Source organism: Suncus etruscus, chromosome 12, assembly GCF_024139225.1.
Source record: "Suncus etruscus isolate mSunEtr1 chromosome 12, mSunEtr1.pri.cur, whole genome shotgun sequence".
NCBI classification, from domain to species: Eukaryota; Metazoa; Chordata; class Mammalia; order Eulipotyphla; family Soricidae; genus Suncus; species Suncus etruscus.
Genome location: NC_064859.1, coordinates 97,986,178 through 98,005,660, shown reverse-complemented (window position 1 = coordinate 98,005,660; position 19,483 = coordinate 97,986,178). Strand labels below are relative to the sequence as shown.

The 19,483-nt window shown below is 45.4% G+C and overlaps 1 protein-coding gene across 1 annotated transcript in view; it reads right to left on the bottom strand.

The window, feature by feature from the left end:
* The window catches only part of BIRC6 (baculoviral IAP repeat containing 6), a 162,874-nt gene that overhangs the window by 117,122 nt on the left and 26,269 nt on the right, over window positions 1-19,483 (bottom strand). The window contains exons 3-9 of the mRNA XM_049784698.1: window positions 18,210-18,391; window positions 16,607-16,744; window positions 15,199-15,392; window positions 8,195-8,306; window positions 6,936-7,018; window positions 5,223-5,445; window positions 4,983-5,143 (exon numbers count right to left, since the gene is read on the bottom strand). Of these exons, the coding sequence (XP_049640655.1) occupies window positions 4,983-5,143; window positions 5,223-5,445; window positions 6,936-7,018; window positions 8,195-8,306; window positions 15,199-15,392; window positions 16,607-16,744; window positions 18,210-18,391 (1,093 nt within the window). The remainder of the gene's footprint in view (window positions 1-4,982; window positions 5,144-5,222; window positions 5,446-6,935; window positions 7,019-8,194; window positions 8,307-15,198; window positions 15,393-16,606; window positions 16,745-18,209; window positions 18,392-19,483) is intronic.

Here is a 19,483-nt window from a genome sequence, read left to right as displayed (position 1 = left end):
ACATGTAAATGCTACTGAAGTAGAAAGTGTGATTATAGGGCTTCCACATTTCTTCAACTTACTTTCCCTTTTTTAATTTTTCTAAAGTAAATATAAAGACTCTAGACTTACCAAAGCTTTTATATGGCAAAGCCTTTTGCAATGTAATAAACATACAAAGTAAATAAGATAATATGAATATATTTTAAATGTTATAGTTTTAATGTTTGTTTGTTTGTTTTTTAAGTTTTGCGTAATGCTTAGGGGCTACTCCTGGCTATGGGACCATATGGGACGCCGGGGGATTGAACCATGATCCATCCTAGGTTAGTGCGTGCAAGGCAAACGTTTTCCCTACTGCTTGCGTCACTGCTCTGGCCCCTAAGTTTGTTGTTGTTGTTGTTGTTGTTGTTGTTTTGGTTTTGGGGCCACATCCGGTGCTCAGGGACTACTGGCTAACTGCTCAGAAATAGCTCCTGGCAGGCACGGGGGACCATATGGGACGCTGGGACTCCAACCAACTAACTACCTGAGGTCCTGTGTCCACTGCTTGCAAGGCAAACACCACTGTGCTATCTCTTCAGTCTCCCCTAAGTATTTTTTAAAGAAAGCAAATACTTAATATTAAAGAAATACCTTAACTTTGATATATCAATACAATAGATTTCAATGCTAAATTCAGCACATTTTTTGCCACTCTGAAACACAAATAAGAATTAATTAAAATTCATGTTTCTCTCTCTCGTACCTACTGCAACTACTATCATGACAAATCAAATTGATATTACTTAGAGGACTACCTGATACAGGAGAACAAACCCAGGGCCTCATGTGTGTAAAACACATAACACAAAATATCAGTAGTTGGTATATTATTTTTTTTTTTAATTTGGGGGTCCTAGGGATAAACCAGCGGTGCTCAGGGCTTATTCCTCGCTCAGGATTTCACTCTTGGTGGTGCTCAGGGGACAAAAGACCAAGTTAAACATGTGCAGAACAAGCACCTTCCCCCTCAGAGTCATTATTAACCCAAGAAGAATACCGATACCTCCACAGAAGGTGAAGAGACAGAGGAGTTAAGACTTAGGAGTGGGCTCAGAGCATTCCACATGCCAGGATTTCGTGTGCCTTTGACTGGTATGATGGGGGCTCTGGGCAGGACAGCTAGCCATAGGACCCCTGGGCTGACCACTTAGTCCAAGTGAACATGATTCCCCCCACACCAGGTGGGTCTTCAGGGCCACGCCTGGTTAATCGGGCCCTGGGGGGAGGGGAGGGGGTGAGAAATTCCTCCCTAGGCATCCAAAAACTACAGAACCGCGCGTACTTCATGTATTCAGAATATTCCTTATTCTTATGTTATGTTTTGCGTATACAGAATGTTCATTTTGTATTCTGCCCTTTCCCACACCCCTACAAAGCTCTTTTTTACTCCTTAACTCTCTAACCCCCTCTCAAACATCACTAACCTACATTACTCTTTTTAACTTCAGTAGTGTACAATCCTAATCACAGTCCAAAGCTGTGCATTGTGTGTAACAACCCCAAACTGCTTCAAGATACATAAAATGGACACATATTTCTTTAGAATATTTTGTGTTTTTTCTCTGACAGTTATAATTCTTACTAAATGTTGTCTTATACAGTGATGATTCTAACCACTTATCTTCTCTTTTTGAGCTGTTTAACAAGGAATTTTGGTGGAAGAGTCCCCCAGTTTAATGCTTATGATTGAACCATGTCATGGGAATCATTGGAATTGTTCTTATGGCCCCCATATGCGCCAATAACACCACGTGGCATTGCTTCTTATTTGCATAGGCACATTAAAATGGGAAAATACTATACATACAAATAAGATCCTATCTAATAGAGATTGGAACACACAAATCTTGTAGTGCAAAGGGACCTTACACCCTGAACATTGACATAACGACCTGGCACAGACCTCAGAAGAAAGGGCATAATCCATTCTCCCCTGAACCAGGGAAGCCATCCACGAAACATCCAGGCTGGTCTATAACATCACCTGGAAGCAATCCTCTACCACGGAAGACCTACACTGCTCAGACTTCGACCTGCTCAAAAGAGACCTCCCTTAACACTGTGAAGACTTAACAACAACAAGGACCTGCTTACAGGACAGGGCTCCCTGCATTGCCCTTTGATTGTGAGGTGAAAGGAGAGGATGCTCCACATCCTGACTTCAATGTAAGATATGCAGATTCCAGGATCTTTAATACAGAAACATGATACCAACAACAGAGACTGTGTGAAAAATAAAAGTGTGTTGGCACTACAGACAATGTATTGGATTGGACGATCTAGCTTGCCTGGAGCCTAGACTTGGTCTTGTGCCAGGAAACTTCAGGGGTCTGGTCTCTTTGTACTTAGGCCAAGGTTATTTCTTTCCATGTCCCTCATATTTTGGTGGGCCTATGCAAACAACAATTGCCACTCTAACACCATTTTTACTGTGCTCCTTTGACTCTAATCCTTAAAAAGAACTCACTTAAAATTTGAGGTTAACTTAAGCTAATATGCATGTATATGGAAATGTAAGAAAATACTATGCCTGTAATGTTTAAGGAGTTATGTAAGTTTTATGGCTTTAGATTGCCTTGTGTACTGTTAAGAAATATTATAATGTGTTACAATCTGGGGACTTGAGGGACAAAGTAATTGTACATGGATTCTGTCTTATTTATCTTAATGTTCTTTGGCTGAAATTTCAAAGTTAAGATATCAGCAAGGGGACTTCTGAGAATTATATTATGGGTGATTGTCCTTCCACTGTAACTTTACCTTGTCCTCTTTCTTTGCACCCTTGTTCTCATAATTAAAAATAAAAATTAAAAAAAAAAAAAAAAGACTTAGGAGTGACAGTATCCTTCTCAGCTTCCTGCTCTCTTACTCTAAGAAAGAGCAATCATTCCTCTACCTTGGACACATATATGTATGTCTAAGCCTCTTAGACATACGTAGGTATAGAGAGATAAAATATGCAACTTTTACCTAAATTATTTATACATATCTATACGTAGGCATGTATGTATGTGTCTTAATATCCTTCTTTGCCAGAGGTAATTTGTTTCTCTAAAGCACACAGAGAGATCTACACTTCAACCCAGCACACGAATTGACAGCAGCATGACCACTGGAAATAGATCACACACATTTAATCACAAATCACTTGGGCCTGTAAGTGTAATAGGAAAGCAAACTGAATTCAATATTTAATCCCTAAAGTTGCAAAACTGAGACGTTTTCAGCAAAACCAGCATTCACAAAGGCCAATTCACAATTCTACTTTCCTCTGGCTTCTAAGAAAACCAGCCATCGAGCACGCAGACTTTCGGTCTAGACAGAAAGAAACGTGGCAAATAAGTAAACAACGTGGAGCAATGAGCCGGGTGTTTCCCATCAAGCTCCTGCTGGGTTTAACCGAGAGCAGCTCTGAACCTCCATCACTCAGCACTCAGAGCCCTCCGACCACAGGCATGTTCTGAACAGTAATTTTTACACAGTATGACCAACAATGGCTGTGAATATTCCATTTGGTTCGGTTCCATTAGTAAGACCATTGGACTGTTTCTTTTGAAAATTGTATGCCGGGGAGGGGGAAAAAGGAGAGGGCCCTCTAACCCCTGACCCCATGTGGTCCTCATCCACAGGCTGCCGGGTCAAAAATATGGCCCTGGGCACCTTGGGCATAGCTTGGGAAAGTCCCACCGACCAGAAGGAACTAAAAGAAAATAGATACGAACAAAAGGATTGTGTCACAAAGTGAGAAATCAGAGTGTGGTGTAACGTCAGTCCTGGGGACATGAGGGCGTTTGGTTACCGTCAAACACCCTCTGTTTCGGCAGCACTGCCGAAAGCCCTCTTCTGGACTTTCATTCATTAATTAAGTCCTGCTTCCTGCCCACTGTCCTGTTGTCCCAGCCCAGCTCAGTGTGACACTGCAGCATCTGGGAAGAAGGGCAAGCGGGCAGGATTAGACTCGGCTTCCCTTGCACCCATAAGTGTCAAACATAGCCACAGGCAGCAAGAAAAACTGAATGGAGGAGAATCTGCAGGGTCACTTTACCAGAACTTCTCTCGAGCAATAATAGGCACGCCTCAGTCAGGACCGCTGATATGCCAAGCACACAGTTAGTGATTTTACAAAGGCGCAGGTAATTTGAGGTGTTCAAGGAAAAGGGGGAAAACAAAAACTATTTGGGTCAAAGGCTCAAAATAGTTGACAGAGGGTGAAATTAAAAGTACTGCGACTCATTATTTTAAACATCTGCAAACCGGTCATTGCTTCCAATGGCACAGAATGAGACAGAATACCAGGTACTTTTTAAACAGTAGCATCAATTAGTAAAAAAAAAAATTTCCCCAAAAGCGTAGGGCCCTGGACTATTATAACCAGGAGGCTCAGGAAATAAAAGGTTCATTGAGAGGGATGGGCCCCCACACCCGGCAGTGCTTAGGAATTACTTCTGTCAAACTCCTGGCACTATATGTATATGGGATGACAGGGATCAAACTTCATACAAGGTTTCATACAAACTTCATACAAGGCAAGTGCCCTCCCCTCTGTGCTATCGCTCTGTCCCAAGATCAAATAATTTTTAATTTAACATAATTCCTCCCCGTTTATAGTAATTTATGGTCTTAATCCATGACCATTATTATTATTGGGTTATGGCTAGGGTTTTTTTGTTTTTATTTTTGTGGGGGTTTTGCCTCTTTAGTTAGAATCAAGAGAATATAGTGGTGGGGAGGAAAAAAAAACACTTCTAGAGGCTGGAATGATAGGGCGTTTGCCTTGCAGACTGCTGACCCAGGAAGGACCCAGGTTGAATTCCCGGCATCCCATAAGGTGCCCCCAAGCCTACGAGAAGCAATTTCTGACCCTAGAAAGCCAGGAGTAACACCTGAGAACCACCTGGTGTGCCCCCCCCCCCCCAAAATCAAAAACTTCCATAAATCATCCCAGCAAACCCACATACCTATCGCCTTCCAATTTGGGGATATCAGAACAGCTAGAAGAATCTTCCAGCCACGCCAAGGTCGGTCTCCTGGACTCCACGGCGGAGCTGGCTTCTCCGGACAGAACCAGTTGCTGGATGATCGCCGGATCGTAGGCGTTAATCTCAAACTTCAAGTGCACCTAAGCAAATGAAAAGCCTGAGTTGACCCTGAATGGTGTGTTCCGGCAACCTGTCTGTCGCCCCCAAATGAAAACCCACCTTCATGAGCTTCGACACATCCCAGATGCAGATCTTGCCCCGCTTGGTGGCGGCGGCCAGGAAATGAGGGCAGCTCCCCGAGCCGAAGCAGGCGATGCGGTCGGAGCCATCGGAGCAGGGGAACTGGGCGGGGCTGGTGGCCAGCGTGACCGACAGGGGCACGTTCTGCGTGTGCTCGCCCTTCACGAACGGGCAGTTGGGGGAATGTCGCTCGTGTTCCGACCTGCAGGGGAAGTCGTAGGGAGAAAGTGGACGCAAGAGCAAAAGCGATTATGTCTGGACAAGAAACCGAACTCCAGAACCACCTCTTCTTTGAACAACGAGAACGCGGCAAAAGCACAGTCACCAAACAGTCTTTTTCGAAAGGGTTCACAAAGCAAACGATTCATTTCATCAAGCCCGCTCACTCACTCCTTTTTTCCAGGGGAAAAGAAGGACAGAGAGAAACACAGCAAGGGCCTTCCTGCAGCCTTGATCTGATCCATTCATATGTGGTAAAGGGAAAGATTAGGGAGAAGATGGGCACTGATATAAGTAAAACTTTGAAATACTTTTTAAAAAATATTTTTCCTTAAAAAAAATAATAAATGCAAATGGAATCTCTGACAAATGTCTACAAGAGGGCCAGAGTGATAGCACAGTGGGGAGGACATTGGCCTTGCATGTGGAGACCTGGATTCAATCCCTGGCATCCCTTACTGTCCCCAGAGTGCAGAACTAGGAGTAACCCCTAAGCACTGCCGGGTATGGCCCAAAAATGCCCCCCCCCCCATCAAAAAAAAATGTCTACAAGATCTATGTGGCATTTTCCCCCCAGGCAAGATTTCTGTGAAACATTTGGGGGGGGGGGTCAAAGAAAGGCTTTTCACTCCTCAGAGATCTCAGAAATTACAAACTGAATAGATTTGGGGAAGGGAGAGTTAGGGGTGCCGAGTATTGGGCCTGACCATCAGTGCTCAGGGACCATATGGGATGCTGGGAATTGAACAGGGGTTGACTGCATGCAAGGCAAACACCCAACCTGCTGTGATATCCTTTAGCCCTGATATTATCTTTCTCAGGTTCTTTGAGAAGAGATTTTAAGATGCTTTCAGATATGCTGTGAAGGCGGAAATAACATTTACTGAGGTTTGTTTGGGGTTTTGGGGGGGGGGTGCCATTTAGAATTGTGGAGATTTTGTTTACTTTTTTTTGGGGGGGGTCACCTGGCAGCGCTCAGGGGTTACTCCTGGCTCTACACTCAGAAATTGCTTCTGGCAGGCTCGGGGGACACTATGGGATGCCGGGATTCGAACCACCGTCCTTTTGCATGGCAGGCAAATGCCCTACCTCCATGCTATCTCTCCAGCCCAGATTTTAATTTTAATTATTTGGAGGATGCACACGCACACAGAGATAAAAGCCTTCTCCAAGAAGCCCCTCCGGGTGGTCCACCCACACCCACCCAGAATAGACTGAGGGAAATCTCAAATCATTCAGTGACCACAGCCTGGTTCTGAGTCAGGGACCAGCTCCGCTCTATGACACTTTGGAATGCCAAGGCCTCGTGTTAACGATTCAGAACATCACAGACCATCAACGCTTCCTCTCCGGCCAAAGGGGAAAAAACACAGGAGGCCAAGAAGACCAAGTCCAGGGTGTGCACATCAGCCAAGCAAGTGTGACAAGCACAAGGATGGCACCAATTTGGCCCCCGAGGCCCAGAAGACTCACCAGGGCTCGTCGGTTGGCTCCCAGCAGACGAGGCAGACGCTGCAGGTGAAGCACATAGCTCTGTCATCACCAGAGGACGCGGGCTGTAAGGACAGAGTGACACGTTTCCATGGAGCTGCCTCAGAGAAGCAAGCCTCCATCTGGGCACAGAAACGGGCTAGCAGGGCAAGGTGCCAAGCTGAAGTCTGCTGGAGTCCCAGATTAAAATGCCCATGTAGAACTGGGCGACAGTGCATTAGGTGGGGGCCTGTCTTCGAAGCAGCTGACTTGGATCAGATGGCCAGCACCACTTATGGGCCCAAGCACTGTCAGGAAGACCCATGAGAACAACACCAGGAGTACGCCCTGCGCAAAGGCAGGTATGGCCCAAAAACAAAACTGTGAATGAGAAAATCCCCGCTAAGTTCAACCAGACGGCGCACATGTCTGCTGTGCATGCAGTAGTAGATCTAGATTTGATCCCCAGCATCCCATATGGTCCCCCGAGTCTGCCAGGAGTATTGCTGAATACAGAAACAGGGGTGAGCCCTGACCATAGCCAGGTGTGGCCCCAGGAACAAAGAGATGGGGCTGGAGCAACTGCACAGCAGGGAGGCATTTGCCTTGCTTATGGCCGACCCAGGTTTTATCCCTGGCATTCCATATGGTCCCCTAAGTAAGCATCCCAGAGGGTCCCCCAAGTGCACCAGGAGTGATTCCTGAGTGCAGAGCTAGGAGTAACCCCTAAGCACTACTGGGATGGCTCAAAAACCCAAAACAAGGGCTCGGAGAGATAGCACAGCGGCGTTTACCTTGCAAGCAGCCAATCCAGGACCTAAGGTGGTTGGTTGGAATCCTGGTGTCCCATATGGTCCCCCATGCCTGCCAGGAGCTATTTCTGAGCAGACAGCCAGGAGTAACCCCTGAGCACCGCTGGGTGTGGCCCAAAAACCAAAAAAAAAAAAAAAAAAAACAAAACAAAACAAAAACCCAAAACAAAAAAAGGGGGGGATGATTTTACTAGAGCCACAAAAGCGTACTAAAAAAATTCTTTTTTTTTTTTTTTTTTTTTTTTTTTTGGTTTTTGGGCCACACCCATTTGACGCTCAGGGGTTACTCCTGGCTATGCGATCAGAAATCGCCCCTGGCTTGGAGGGACCATATGGGACACCGGGGGATCGAACCGCGGTCCTTCCTTGGCTAGCGCTTGCAAGGCAGACACCTTACCTCCAGCGCCACCTACCCGGCCCCCTAAAAAAATTCTTGACGATCTGTTTTACCTGATGATAAAATCCAGCTTGAGCCATGGGATCCGGCTGCGCCCACCTATAGCCCACATGTGGCCAGGAGGTGAAGGTCTCTCGTCTGTTCGCTTCACTGTACATCAACGACCTACAAGGAAAAGGCTGTGATGGGCCATAAAACCAGAGCCACGCAACCACCTATGTCATACAAGAGGGGAGAAATAACTGCACCCCCAACAAAACCTGGAACAACTGCCTCATGACCGGGTTCAATGTCCAATAGTCATCTTTAGGAATTTGCCCCTAGACAAAAATGAGCAGGATAAGGAGTGGATGTGGACTGACGGGAGGGCTTCAGGTGCCTCACCAAAGGGGCATCCTAACCACCAAGCAGAGGCAGAAACAATGACAATCAGGCATCGAGCCACAACTTTCAGCCTGCAGTGGCGCTCTGGTTTGAGCCAACCCAAGGGACAGTGATTCTACCCCTCAACAACACTGGGGAAGGGTTTTCTAGTCTCGAGGGTTTGTTGATTTTTTTTTCTTTCTTTTTCTATTCTAAGGAAATGCATTTTCTACTCTATCTCTAGTGAAATTCTTTTCTGGGAAAACTCGTCTTCGGGGAATAAACAAAAAGGAAATCTCCGAGCTTTCAGAGAAAAATGTATTAGCTACTCCAAAAGAACTGGTAGTGGAGTATGAGAGTTTGTGCTTTGAAAGAGTCGCCAAAATAAGAAATCTCAAGAGCTTTCTGTGACTAATGCCCACTCTTCCTTCCACAAAGTGCACCTGAGAATAGGAAGAGGGGGACCCTAAAATGAAGCAGTCATCACACAGTGACCGACTTCTCTTTAAACCTGTCCCCAAGGACAGCCACTGCATGTATCCTCACCATGCTGCTCCTGAGCATCACTCTGTTCAGTCCTGTGTGGCTGGGCAGAAACCCCTCTCTGAGGACCACATATCTGAGGGGAATCTCAGCTCAAAGGAATGAGAGGCCATTTGGCCAGATGGCAGAGGCCAGAGTGGGCAGCCTCCTCCCAAACGCCCCCTTCAAACTGCCCCGTCTCAGATTCCATAGGGTCTCCTTGGGTTCCTCCATCTACTATGAAGGAAACCAGGACCACTAACGCTGTCAAAACCAGCCTCGGGACATACCAACACCTCCAGAAACACCGGCTTCACTCGCCATTCCTTTTCGGCACAGCTTGCAACAGCATCTTTAGAAACTCTGCTGCTGTTCGCAGAAAAAAAATAGCTCTGCAGGGCTGTTCCAGAACCTCAAAATAGGCCGAACTCTCAGACGAGAAACATCTAAGCACTCATTTTTCTTATTCGCCCTCTCTAGACAAATTCCAAAGACTCTTGAGGAGATGCCCACAGCACATTTCACGGAACAGTTATTCCCATTAAAAATAAAGGTCTCTGACGTGAAGGGCGTCCAGGTAGAAAAGAAGTCCAGCTCGCTACCCGTGCATGACCTAACAGTAGATTTAGAAAAGCCTAAGAATCCACATAAAAGCTCCTAAAGACAATGACTTTGTATAATAGAGGGCCAGGCTGCAAAATAACATGCAGAAATCTATGACTTTCTTATATGCAAATAATAAGAAAAAAAACTCATTCAACAATTATGCCTCAGAAAAATCAAGTACAGAGGAATCAGCTTAAGCAAAGATGTAAAAGACTTACAAAAAATTTTAAAACATACCTCAAAGAATAAAAGATATAGAATATAGGGACCGGAGAAATAGTATGGAGCTAAGGCGATTGCCTTGCATGCAGGAGGACGGTGGTTCGAATCCCAGCATCCCCTACGATCCCCAAGCCTTTCAGGAGTGATTTCTGAGCGTAGAGCCAGGAGTAACCCCTGAACTCGGGGTTACTGCCAGGTGTGACCCAAACACAAAACAAAACAAAAAAGATATAGAAAATAAAAACACATCTCATGTTCAGGGACTGGAAGATTAACATCAAAATGGCAATCTTTCCTGTTGCATTAAATAATTAACGATGGGGCTGGAAGGTGGATGATACCATCCAGCCCACATGGCTCTGCAACCTCCATGCAGCCGGCGAGTTCCAGGCCCAGGTGAAATCACTCACACGCAGGCTTCAGGAAGAATCATCTTTATTTATGCCCTAGCCACCACAGGTGTGTGGCCTATGTCAACCTTTTAAGCATTCAGCTATATTTTGCTAGCCCTGCATCTTATCTCCTGTTAGCCATCTTCCCTTTGGGCTCCATGCGGCCCAAAGATTCAAAAGCCAGGAAGCCAAGCCGGGCCAAGAGAGAAACGGCCAAAGGGGCAAAGAGCCAAAAGGGCCGAATTCCCTTGGTCCCAGCCTTATCTACCTTTTTCCAAACCCCTCCCAGGAATGGGAGGGGCTTGCAGGTAAAGTTACACCTACTATCCGGTTCAGACCCCTCCCAGAAATGGGTGGGTCTTAGGGTACACCACACTTTCCCTAAACATTATACAGATTCAATGTGGTCCCTAAAGGGAGATCACTGACACTTTTCAAAGAAATGAATCGACACTCCTAAAATTTCTATGAAACAATAAATAAATCTCCACAAAGAGTCAAAGCAATTCTGGGGAAAAAGAAGATGGGAGGCATCACTTTCCCCAACATCAAACTGGACTACAGAGTAGCAGTGACTAATACAGCCTGAGAATGGAATATAGACAGATTTTTGGATCAGCAGAATAGAGTGGAAGATCCTGAAACGGGCCCTGAGGTCTATGGTCAGCAAATTTTTGAGAAAGGAACAAAAATTACAAAGTGGAGCAAGGATGCTTCAAGTAGTGCTGGGAAAACTGCTCAACCACATGGAAAAAACATTAAACTTAGGCCTTTTTCTAATGTTATGCACAGAAGTCAAATTAACATGAATTAAAAACCTCAATATCAGATCTGACTCCATAAGGTACACAGAGGAAAACATAGGCAGAACGTGACACTGAACCTAGAGGCATCTGTAAAGATGAAACGCCACTGGGTCAATCAAGTGAAAACAAACAAAAACAAATGCATCCACATGAAATGAATAGGCTCCTACACCAAAAAGGAAACAATGACAATCTACAGACTGGGAGAAATAATGTGCCCACCATTCATTCGATAAAGGGTCAATATCCAAGATCTATAAAGCACTGACAGAACTTTACAAGGAAAAAGAATCCACCCCATCAAAAAATGAGAAGAGAACAAAGCAACAAGTCTTGGTGGAGCTGCGATTCCACTCCTGGGAATATGCCCTAAGAGCCCCAAAGCACGAGTGCAGAAAAGATATCTGCACTCTGCTAATCATTGCAGCATTTTTCACAGTAGTCAAAATCTGGAAACAACCCCAGGTAATGTGCCGAAGAGCAAATGAGTGAATAAAGCAACTATGGAACAGTATACAGTCCTTAGAAAAGAAACGGATGGGGCTCAGGTGTTCCATATGGTGCCCCAAGCCAGGAGCAATTTCTAAGCACATAACCAGGAGTAACCCCTAGGCATCACTGGGTGTGCCCGCCCCCCAAAAAAGAAAGAAAAAGAAAGAAATGGAGGCATGAAATCTGTGTATCCATGGATGACATGGAGAGGAAGTACCACGCTGAGTGAAATGAGCCAGAGGGAGAGAAGACAGGCACAGATGATGACATCATCTGCAAGATATAAAGAAACAAAGCAGAAGAATTTCCAAAGAAAACAGAAATGAAGGTCAGGAGGACTGGTCCTTAGCAGAAAGTTTACCACAAAGGTGGGGAGAGTCATTAGGGCAGAGAAGGGAGCACTGTGACAATAGTAGGAAGTAATCACTGTGGACAAAAAGGGAGAAGCAAGTTACAGTCATGGGCTGGAGAGATAGCACAGCAGTAGGGCGGTTTGCCTTGCATGTGGCCAACCCAGGACGAACCTGGGTTCGATGCCGGTATCACATATGGTCCCCCAAGCCTGCCAGGAGCAATTTCCATGCAAAGATCAAGGACTAACCCCTGGGTGCCGCTGGGTGTGACACAAAAACCAAAAAAAATAAACAAAAAAAAAGTGACAGGAATTGATAAAGCAATGCCACAGAAGCAGGCCAGGGTGGGCAGAGGGAAACTGGGGACACTGGTGAGGATGAAAGCTCAGACACTGTCCGGCCTTTTTTTTTTTTTTTTTTTTTTTTTTTTGGCTTTTGAGTCACACCATGCAGCTCTCAGGGGTTACTCTGGCTCTATGCTCAGAAATCGCTCCTGGCAAACTCGGGGGACCATATGTGATACCGGCATCGAATCCAGGTTGTTTGATATGGGATGCCGGGATTCGAACCATCATCCTTCTGCATGCAAGGCCTTACCTCCATGCTATCTCTCCAGCCCCACTGTATGACTTTTAAAACTCAAATCATCCACCACTGTGTCACTGTGTCTCACAGTGCTTCGATTAAAAAAAATTTTTTTTCTCAAATGTAAAACAACCATAACATATTTATATAATAAAACCACTTAAAAAATAAAATAAAATCACTTAAGAAAAGACGCTGTCGGGGCCGGAGAGATAGCACAGCGGTAAGGCGTTTGCCTTGCATGTGGAAGGACATTGGTTCGAATCACGGCATCCCATATGGTTCCCCGAGCCTGCCGGGGGCGATTTCTGAGTGTAGAGCCAGGAATAACCCCTGAGTGCTGCCAGGTGTGACCCAAAAACCAAAAAATAAAAGAAAAGACGCTATCAGTTAAAGAAAGTCAGATGACCAAGAAATAAACAGGCACAGCAAACTAAGCTGAGAGCCACACTTGAGATAACAGCAAGCAAAGCAAAGGCAGCAGGAATCAGTGACTTCACCAACAGCGGAACCAAGTACAACACTCGGTACTTGAGGGTGAAAATAATATACAAAGCACAGGAATGTAGGGTTCCTATCCAAACAAAAACCGAAACTCCGACCTAGGAAGGGAAAGTACAATGTGGCTCTTGCACAGGCTTGGGTTTGGTTTTCAACGTATCAACCTTCAAGGAGGCAAAATATGAATTATCAGACACTGAGCATGTAACTATTTGAAACTGGCTCCGGGATATTTCACAAGTACTAAATGGGAATTTTCCAAATCTCGCTTGAAATCCTAGAGTGTTGAAGAATAACGTCATTATGAAGAGTAAATGGTCCCTATTGGGACAGAAAGCAGATGCCCAAGATCAGACACGCATGGAGGGATGACACAATATGGATTCCAGACTACACTGCGAGATGCTACAATTCCAAGATTTTACTGGAGACATGATGGATGTCAGCACGTCCCACAGAGCCTGCCAAGGGCAGCACACAGCTCCCGTGGGGGTTGGGGGGAATGTGCCAACAAAGAAAGGATTCCCGCCAACCCCATGGCAAAAGAAGGGGCCAGAGTAATAGCACAGCGGGGAGGGCATTTGTCTTGCACAAAGCTAACCCAGGTTCCATCCCTGGCATCCTATATGGTCCCCCAGCCTGCCACAGTGATTTCTGAGTGCAGAACCAGGAGTAACCACTGCGCACTGCCAGGTGTGGTCCCACAACCGGGGGAAGGAGGGGGAGACAAAAGACAAAAATTAAAAACTTCTCCCTGGCCACAGAGTATCGCAAAAAAAAAGAAAAGAAACTGCGTGGAAGAGGAAAAACACAAATATGAAAGGCTAGGGGCCAGAGCGATGGTGCAGCGGTAAGGCATTTGACTTGCACACGGCTGACCCAGGACAAACCTCTCTCTATTCGATCCACGGTATCTCATATGATCCACTGTGCTGGGAGTGATTTCTGAGCACATAGCCAGAAGTAATCACTGAGCATCACAAGGTGTGGCCCAAAAAAAAAAAGAAAAGAAAAGAAAGGCTAGTGGCCAGGGGCCAATCAGTCTCAAATGCATTAATGGAGGATAAAAAAGGACAGAACTAAATATCCAAATCAAAGGCAACAACAATGGAATCAAAAGATCCAACCTTTTAACATTCTAAACTTAAAATGAGCCTGTTAAGACTGGCAGGCTGGGAGGGCTGGGGGAACTAGGGGATGCACTTGAGGAACACTGGTAGAGAGAGATCGACACTAGTGGTGGGATTGGCCCTAAATCACCGTATGTATGTCTGAAACCCAACTATGATGGTCTTTGTAAATCATAATGGCTTCAATAAAATTAAATAAAATAAGTTAATAAGATAAAAATTAAGGCCTCACACACACAAAGCTAGTCACAGGAATGGTACGAATGATTGCGTGGAGGCCAGCAAATCCCAGCCTACCAGCACGGGGTGGCCAAGGTCACCCATGCAGAGGCTGCCTCAGGTTATCCACGCCAGCCTCCAGGAAGGGTAGTTGAGATGATGCTGTGGGACAGGTCACAAAGACAAGACTGTCCTGGTCTCTGCAAAGTCCCATCCCTCCGTGTCTAGCCAGATCTAAATCCACACTCAGAACAGGGGGTGTGGCCGGCACGTGCAGACTAGCAGGGCTCTAGAACACTACGTGATGGGCAGCAAATACAGCTGGGTATGGCCTCAAGGAAGACTTGGCCTAAGAACCCCCCAAATACTCGGGACCCAAAGGAACCATATTAACACTAGAACTTTCATAAAACTGAGCAGCTGTATCATTTTCAGAATGATTTTGCATTTTCCCCCCACTCTGGTTAGGAGAGGGGTCATCATCACCTGGTGATGCTCAGAGCTTACTCCTGGCACTGCGCTCGGGGATCACACATGGCAGGGCACAGGGACCCGTGGGTGCTGCCCAAGAAGGGAATCAACCCTTTTCTCTTCAACTCCCTGAAATACTGTATTTTCATACCATAAGGTGCATCTCCTTTCCTCCCATCCCACCGCCTAAGTCTTATGGAGCAAGCGAATACCACCTGGAGCTGAAACCTGAGTGCAGGGGAGGAGAGTATCCAAAAACTATGTGCATCTTATCGAGCGAACAATATGATAATTTTCAATAAATTCCAATTTGTCTCTGAAAGGCTAAATCTAGGAAGATTACCAACTCCTCTCAGCATCCCACCTCTGAAACAGCCTAAAGAGAGAGAGGATACCTGTCCACGGAGCGCCCGGGCCCCACGCCCAGCTCGGGTCGAGCGCTGGGTAAGAGGTACGACAATCTGTCCATGACCGAGGATGCCACGGGCAGGGCGGCGACATTCTGGTTCAACTTCTTGAGCTCGTTCACCATGGCACTGGCCACCGACTTCAGCACGTGGTGCGGGAGATGGAATGTGACCGTGGCCCACTGTGGGGGGGGGGGGGGGTGAGAAGAAACGAGGGGCTCAGGGGTCTCTCTCGATCAAGGTCATCAGCACCGGTTAGTACCAAGCGAACCGCTATTTCCCCAGAAACTAATTTCTGCGGAGATTAACCTGATGGCAATGGGGGGGGGGGGGGGGAAATTAAAGAGAATCCATACAGCTTCTCCTTTTAAAAAATAAGGTCAAAAAAAAAATCAAAGAATTCTACTAGCCTCAAGTCAGTGTATTATCCATCATTGAAAGCAAAATTAGATGAAATCAAACAACATAATAACACAGGCTCAAATAATTAGCCTGAATATTGAGAACTAGTAGATGCTATTACGTTTTCTCACGTATCCTAACTATATTTAAGTGTTTGCTTAATCATTTGCTTTTTTTTTAACTATTTCTCCAGCATATAAACATGTAAAACATCACACAGGCACGCAAACACCCAACCCGTTAAACTATCACTCAGACCCCAATAGCTTTAGAAAGAAAAAAAAACTAAAAAGAAATTAGGGACCGGAGAAATAGCATGGAGGTAAGGCATTTGCCTTGCGTGCAGAAGGTTGGTGGTTCGAATCCCGGCATCCCATATGGTCCCGAGCCTGCCAGGAGCGATTTCTGAGCATAGAGCCAAGAATAACCCAAGTGCTGCTGGGTGTAAACCCCCCCCAAAAAAGAAAGAAATTAAACAAAATATGGGCTAGAGAGAGAGCCTTACATGCGGCAACCCCGGGAGGGACCTGGTTCAATCCCCCCGCATCACATATAGACCCCCCCCAAGTCAAGCGATTTCTGAGCACATAGCCAGCAGGAGTAACCCGAAAGTCACTAGGTGTGGCCCAAAAATCAAAAAAAAAAGAAAAAAAGAAATAAAAAGAAAAAGAAAAGAAACAAGTAAATCCAAGGATTAAACTCAAAAGCTCCATCTCCCAAATATCCCAGTCTTTTTTTTTTCCAAGAAAGTCCAAAGTAACCAACCACATTCCCAAAAGACACGGTCCATTCTCATCAAACCCAAAACTTTCAAGTCTTGTCATCAGCTTCTTCAGAAGCTTTAGCAGAAAATGAACCAAACTAATTCCACTAACTTCAGTTAAAGTGTTTCAACTTTGAATGACTCATAAACACATTTTTTTAAAAGAAAAAAAATCTAGAACTAGGGGGCAAAGCATGGGTGTTCATGACATTACCAAAAGTTACTTCTTACCTTTGCAACTTTGTGGTTCGCTGCAGTCTCGTGAGAAGTATTTTTCAAGCCATCTTTGAGCTGCGTGATGAACGAATCATAACCTTCCGTACTAGAAATGTCGATCTTTTCTAAACATGCAGATAAGAGCTGCTGTGCCTGAATCCAAAGATCACAGAAAACCAAACACATCAAAGAATGACAAGCAGTTTCCATCGGTCATTTTAACCTGTACTCTCCATACGTGAGCAGTGATTATGCAAAAGCACACTTGTCTTTTTCACATTCTTAAGTACTTTAAATTATCATTTGGAAAAATGTTGACATTCTATTAAGAACAAACAATGATCTAAAAGGCTTTTACAAGCTAAAAGAGATGAAAATCCAAAGCAATGTATTCCAGAGTAGTACCAGATAAAATACAAAACAGTATGTCTTGACTAGTACCAGACAATAAAGTCTCTAGACAGGATGCTATTTGCATATCAAACCGAAACAAGGGGGGAAAAACTAGCAAGCTGAAACCATAAGCGAAATTTTAAAAAAGGCCACATTTTCAAGAAAGGTAAATTCAGGGCCTGAGAGACAGTGCTATGGGGTGGATGCTTGCCCTAAAGGCTGTCAATTCCACCCCAGTCTTGCCAGGAATGATCCCTGAGCAGAGCCAAGAGTTAAGACCCAAATGTTGTGGTCCAGCTCCCCCCGCCCCACCAAGTCAGAGTATCCAGGTGGCTGTAAGGTTTAGCGAGTGGGCTGAAAATGAAAAGGGTGTTTCTAAGATGTTGTGAAGAGAAGCAGCAAAGCAGGAGGGAAATGGGCCATGGAGAGGAGGAGAGTGACAGGAAGGGCAAGAGAGGGTCCCCGTTACAGGACCCCTCGCCCCCACAGAATGGGAAGCAATTTCAACATCCAGAGACAAGGTAAGAGCATCTACAAAATATTCTGATCGTGTCCTGAATGTTGCCATGTGTATACGTGTGTGTTTGTGTGTGCGAATGAGCTGTTACACTGTTTTGAACAATCACGCTGAAAATACCATTTCAAGAGGTTCTCTGTTCATGACAAAGTGAGGTTAACATGCCGATTTCTTGGTGCAGGAGCCATAGCAAAGGTAAGGCATTTGCCTAGCATGCGGCTGACCGGGATTGACCAAGGTTTGATCCCCAGAATCACATATAGTCTCCTAAGCCTGCCAGGAGCTATTTCTCCCTCCCTTTTTTTTTTGGTTTTTGGGTCACATCCAGCAGCACTTAGGGGTTACTCCTGGCTCTATACTCAGAAATCACTCCTGGCAGGCTTGGGAGACCATATGGGATGCCGGGATTTGAACCACAGTTTTTCTGTGTCTAAAGCAAACTACCGCTGTACTATCTCTCCAGCCCACCAGGAGCTATTTCTGAGCACAGAGCTAAAAGTAACCCCCTGAGCAATGCCAGGTATGAACCAACAACCCCCCAAATTTGCCAATTTCTTGTGTGTATGTATGTATACATTTATGTATATACATGGATAGATATATAAATATATAAAATGTCCACAAGGACAACTCAATTTTATTTAGGAGCTAAAAAGCCCGAGACCCTTTTGACCCAGTCAAAAGGCAAGACCCATCACTTCAACTTACCTCCGTCACCGGCAACTCAAGCTGCACGTCCTCATCCTGCTTTGAAACTGGTGTCTGCAGCGCCGTGTCTAACAACAAGATTCCGTTCAGGTCCTTCCTGCACCCTACAGCGTAGTCGTCCACAAAGATCACTTTATCCACAGCAGAAATGTACTGACACTTCACCTGACTGCCTGGTTTCGCTGTTAAAAGGACAAACATTCAACATGAGATCTGAATACTAACAGGGGTCCATCAGGAAGAGGGGGAGTTCTGCATGAATAGTTTTCATGAATAGTTTCCTTGTCCTTAGTTATGACAAGAGATAAACCTGAACTGGAATGTATATTATATAATAGAAAAACTAATATGCAGTTATCAGAAATTGATGACCTAATGTTGCTATTACTAAAGATACACCTATTGGGGCTGGAGGATGTTTGCCTTGTACACAGCCAACTCAGGTTCAATCCTCAAATCCCAAATGGTGCCCTGAGTACCACCAGGATCGACCCCTTGAGTGCAGAGCCAGGAGTAATCTCTGAGCACCAGTGGGGTTTTTTGTTTGTTAGTTTGTTTTTTTTAGTTTTTGGGCCACACCTGGTAACATTCCCACACTCCGTAACCGCAGTCCGTCCTAGGATAGCAAAGGCAAGGCAGATGCCTTACGGACGGCTTGCACCACTGCTCCAGCCCCCACTTTTTTTTTTTTTTTTTTTTGGTTTTTGGGCCACACCCGTTTGATACTCAGGGGTTACTCCTGGCTATGTGCTCAGAAATCGCCCCTGGCTTGGGGGGACCATATGGGACGCCGGGGGATCGAACCGAGGTCCTTCCTTGGCTAGCGCTTGCAAGGCAGACACCTTACCTCCAGCGCCACCTACCCGGCCCCCCACTTTTTTTTTTAAGTTTAGGAAAAAGTTTCTTATACCATTTAAAAAAGTTAAGTGCTCCAAACACAATTTTTATAATATTTTCAAGACTAAGCCAACAGAATCATCATGGATTCCTCAGATAATTCACTTCAAAGAAGAGTCTAGCTGATATGCAAGAGAACTAGTCATGCCTCTTACTATCACAGGCACCCTGGCCAGAGCCGGAGCGGTAGCACAAGCCCTTAAAGCGTCTGCCTTGCTCGCTATAGCCTAGAAAGGACCCTGGTTCAATCCCCCAGCGTCCCATATGGTTCCCCCAAGCCAGGAGTGATTTCTGATCGCATAGCAAGGAGTAACCCCTGAGCGTCCCAGGGTGTGGCCGAAAAACAAAAGAACAAACAAAAAAACTATCACTGGCAC